A 5,000-nucleotide genomic window follows, 5' to 3' on the forward strand; every position below is an offset into this window, starting at 1 on the left:
CAAAAGGTTTTGCCACATATACTGATCTGATCTCATGTCTTCTCCTGGCCGAGGCAAACAATGAACTCCTTATGAAAAATAGTGGAGCAAGGCCGGTCGGGACAGCACCATTACCCGAAGCCCATGATGTGGAAAGGAAATATCCCAAAGAAACCAACTACGCCCAAGACAACAGGAAACCATACGGTCAAGGCCGTGGTGGGTACAGGGGACGTAGACGTGACAATCATAACGGTAGAGATAACTACTCAGCCGGCCGAAGGGGAAACCACCATAACCGTGGTCGTGGTTCCAATTACGGTCGGGGCCGAGGGAGTTATGGCCGTGGACGAGGTGGCATATCCAAACCATCTTACACGTCCAAGTCTTTATGTCACAGATGCGGGATGGACAATCACTGGGCCAAGAACTGTAGAACTCCAAAGCACTTGTGCGAACTCTATCAAGAGAGTATCAAGAACAAGAATCCGGAGGCAAATATGATCCAAGAGAACGGTCAAGATGACAAGGGATATGATGCTGACAATGAATCCGACAGGGACAGCAAAGATGACCAAATGGATTTTGAGACGTCTGACTGTCTAAAGGACTAGTTTTTCGAATCACATTGTCTTATTGCTTTATGTGTTTGATTTGGTTGTTTTTACTTTATGAAATGACATTTACATTAATGAAAATTTTAAAGTCTCTAAAGTCTAGAAATTTTATTTATAGAAATGAATGATGAGATGAATGTACTTGTGGTGGACAGTGGCACAAGCCACACGATCCTAAGAGACAAAAGGTACTTCATGAATCTCACATTGCAAAGTGCAAAGGTACAAACCATTGCAGGTGAGGCCAGCCTGATTGAAGGTCACGGCCAGGCCTATGTGATGATGCCCAAAGGCACTCACCTAGAGATCAAAACCGCCTTGTATTCCCCAAGCTCTAGAAGAAGCTTATTGAGTTTCAAGGACATAAGGTTGAACGGTTTCCACCTTGAAACATGGGAAGAAGGAAACAAAGAATTCCTTAATATAACCTTGATCACCAAAGGCAGTAAAAGGATCCTAGAGACCATGCCTGCAATGACTACTGGTCTTTACTATGCACGGATCAGTATGGTCGAGGCAAATGCCTCAGAGCTATTCACTTTATGGCATAACCGGCTTGGCCATCCCGGAACAGGAATGATGCGAAAATTGATGATGAATTCTCAAGGGCACACGTTCAAAGGAGTGATCCCACGAAATCTCACATGTGCAGCATGTGCACAAGGGAAACTCATAACCAGGCCATCACCAGCCAAGGTTAATAAAGAAACCTTGAACTTTCTGGAAAGAATCCAAGGGGACATATGCGGACCAATACACCCACCATGTGGGACGTTCAGATATTTTATGGTCCTCATTGATGCATCGACCAGATGGTCGCATGTATGCTTGTTGTCCACTCGGAACCTAGCCTTTGCACGGCTGCTTGCTCAGATGATAAGACTGAGAGCACACTTCCCAGATTTTCCACTTAAGACTATACGTCTAGACAATGCTGGTGAGTTCACGTCCCAGGCGTTTAATGAATACTGTATGGCCATGGGGGTAAAAGTAGAACACTCCGTGGCACATGTCCATACACAGAACGGCTTGGCCGAATCATTCATTAAACGTATCCAGCTGATAGCCCGTCCATTACTTATGAAGTCTAAACTTCCGGTATCAGCATGGGGACATGCAGTTTTACATGCAACTGAACTGATACGCATCAGGCCATCAAGTGAGCATAGATATTCGCCATCCCAATTACTTAAGGGTCATGAGCCAGACGTGTCCCACATCAAAACGTTTGGATGTGCCGTCTACGTTCCAATTACTCCACCACAGAGAACTAAGATGGGACCGCAGAGAAGGATGGGAATATACGTAGGATATGAATCCCCAAGCATTATAAAGTATCTTGAGCCAACAACCGGTGATTTGTTTAAGGCCAGATACGAAGACTCACAGTTTGATGAGTCCACATATCCGTCCTTAGGGGGAGATAACAGCCGGTTGATAACAAAAGAATTGGATTGGTTTAGACCATCGACATCTTGGCAAGATCCTCGGACTAAAGATTGTGATTTAGAAGTCCAAAAGATAATACATCTACAAGAGCTAGCTAATAGATTGCCAGATACATTTGCTGACCCAAATAGAGTAACAATATCACATATCCCGGCTTGTAATGCACCTGTAAGATTAGACGTCCAAGATGGACAGTGTCAAGTGGCTACAGAGTCTAAGCAACGTCTAAAACGTGGCAGACCAATTGGTTCCAAAGATAAACAGCCTCGGAAATCCAAGAAAGGTGCTGGACCGAGAGCATAAAGGAAACCATCCAGGACATAGATGGATCGGTCGAGCCGACCAGAATGGTCGAGCCGAGTGTACCGACCACACCCGATGATCCGGCCGTCCCTCCAAGTGAGGTCCGGGACGCTGGACTTCACGGGACACCAGAGCCGGACAATCAAGAGATCTCTATAAACCATGTGATGTCTGGAAAACAATGGAACAGAAAGGATATCAACGTTGATGATTTATTTGCATATAAAGTGGCACTTGAGATCATGGATAAAGATGAGGATCTAGAACCCACGTCCATACAAGAATGCATGCTAAGATCAGATTGGATCAAATGGAAACAAGCTATAAACGTGGAGTTAGAATCATTGAGAAAGAGAGGCGTTTTTGGCCCTATAATCTTGACACCCAGAGATGTCAAACCAGTGGGATACAAATGGGTCTTTGTAAGGAAGAGAAATGAGAAAGGAGAAGTAGTGAGATACAAAGCACGGCTTGTAGCACAAGGATTCTCACAGAGACCTGGAATAGACTATGAGGAAACTTATTCCCCTGTGGTGGATGCGACTACACTGAGATATTTGATCAGTCTGGCCGTGAAAGAAACATGGATTTGCGCCTAATGGATGTAGTCACCGCATACCTATACGGACCACTGGACAATGAGATACATATGAGAGTTCCAGAAGGCATTGAGCTCAAAGATAAGAAAGGTTCTCGAGAACAACATTGCATTAAGCTGAACAAAGCTTTATATGGTTTAAAACAGTCAGGTCGGATGTGGTATAACCGGCTATCCGAGTACCTAACCAAAGAGGGTTATAAGAACGATCCAATAAGTCCATGTATATTCATAAAGAAATTCGACAGCAAGGGCTATGTTATAATGTCTGTCTATGTGGACGACCTGAACATAATTGGAACCTCAGAAGAAATTTCCCAAACCGTCGAGTGTCTAAGAAAGAATTCGAAATGAAAGACTTAGGGAAAACTAAGTTCTGTTTGGGATTACAGTTTGAGTATAAAGGAAATGGCATCCTTGTGCATCAGAAACTTATACAGAGAAGATACTCAAGCAGTTCAATATGGACCAGGCACACCCCTTACCGTGTCCTATGGTCGTAAGGTCCTTAGACCTTGAAAAGGATCCATTCGGTCCAAAGAAACCCGACGAGGAACCACTCGGATCGGAAGTGCCTTACTTAAGTGCCATTGGGGCCTTAATGTATTTAGCTAGTCATACTAGACCGGACATAAGCTTTGCCGTGAGTTTACTATCCAGATTTGGATCATGTCCGACTTTAAGGCATTGGAACGGAGTGAAACATCTGTTCAGATATCTGCAAGGAACAAAGGATCTTGGTTTGTTCTATACCAACCGACCAAAGAGAACATGGTCGGATATGCAGACGCTGGGTACTTATCTGACCCACACCAGGCTAGATCTCAGACAGGATATGTGTTTACACATAGTGGAGCCGCAATATGCTGGCGTTCAACAAAGCAATCCTTAGTTGCTACATCATCCAATCACGCCGAGATCATAGCCATGTATGAGGCAAGCCGTGAACTTGTCTGGTTGAGGAACATGACCGGCCATATCTTGAAAGAGAGTGGTCTGTCCATGGAACAAGAAAAGGAGGAGCCAATGATCATCTACGAGGACAATGCAGCGTGCATTGCTCAGCTCAAGGAAGGATACATCAAAGGGACAGACCAAGCACATCCTGCCCAAGTTCTTTTTCACCCACGACTGCAGAAGGCAAAGGAGGTCCAAGTAGTTCAAGTCCGATCCTGCGACAACTCAGCCGACCTTTTCACCAAGTCTCTACCAACCTCAACATTCAGGAAGCTGGTTCATCAGATTGGGATGCGCCGCCTGAAGGATCTGCAGTGATGCCTTCAGGGGGGAGTATCATGCGTTGTACTCTTTTTCCTGTCTAGGTTTCCATTTTCCCCACCTTGGTTTTCAGCACGTTGGCCCTTCCCGTGGACTGTCGGTTGATTTTTCGCCCACGAGGACAGTACATCCGTACACATATCAGCACGTTGGCCCTTCCCGTGGACTATCCGTGGGTGATTTTCGCCCACGAGGACTGTCCGTGGGTGATTTTCGCCTACGAGGACTGTCCGTGGGTGATTTTCGCCCACGAGGACTGTCCGTCAGTACGCATATCAGCACGTTGGCCCTTCCCGTGGACTGTCCGGGTGATTTTCGCCCACGAGGACAGTACATCAGTACACATATCAGCACGTTGGCCCTTCCCGTGGACTGTCCGGTTGATTTTCGCCCACGAGGACAGTACATCCGTACACATATCAGCACGTTGGCCCTTCCCGTGGACTATCCGTGGGTGATTTTCGCCCACGAGGACTGTCCGTGGGTGATTTTCGCCTACGAGGACTGTCCGTGGGTGATTTTCGCCCACGAGGACTGTCCGTCAGTACGCATATCAGCACGTTGGCCCTTCCCGTGGACTGTCCGTGGGTGATTTTCGCCCACGAGGACTGTCCGTCAGTACGCATATCAGCACGTTGGCCCTTCCCGTGTACTGTCCGTGGGTGATTTTCGCCCACGAGGACTGTCCGTGGGTGATTTTCGCCTACGAGGACTGTCCGTGGGTGATTTTCGCCCACGAGGACTGTCCGTCAGTACGCATATCAGCACGTTGGCCC

General features: G+C 46.7%; 1 protein-coding gene across 1 annotated transcript in view; it reads left to right on the forward strand.

Annotated features, from left to right (window-relative positions):
• LOC125604960 overlaps positions 1-593 on the forward strand; it is a 900-nt gene extending 307 nt beyond the window's left edge. The window contains exons 1-2 of the mRNA XM_048775058.1: positions 1-6; positions 106-593. The exon at positions 1-6 is cut by the window's left edge and continues 307 nt beyond it. Of these exons, the coding sequence (XP_048631015.1) occupies positions 1-6; positions 106-593 (494 nt within the window). The remainder of the gene's footprint in view (positions 7-105) is intronic.
• Positions 594-5,000: the final 4,407 nt, after the last annotated feature.

Source organism: Brassica napus, unplaced genomic scaffold (genome assembly GCF_020379485.1).
Source record: "Brassica napus cultivar Da-Ae unplaced genomic scaffold, Da-Ae ScsIHWf_676;HRSCAF=985, whole genome shotgun sequence".
Lineage (NCBI taxonomy): Eukaryota > Viridiplantae > Streptophyta > Magnoliopsida > Brassicales > Brassicaceae > Brassica > Brassica napus.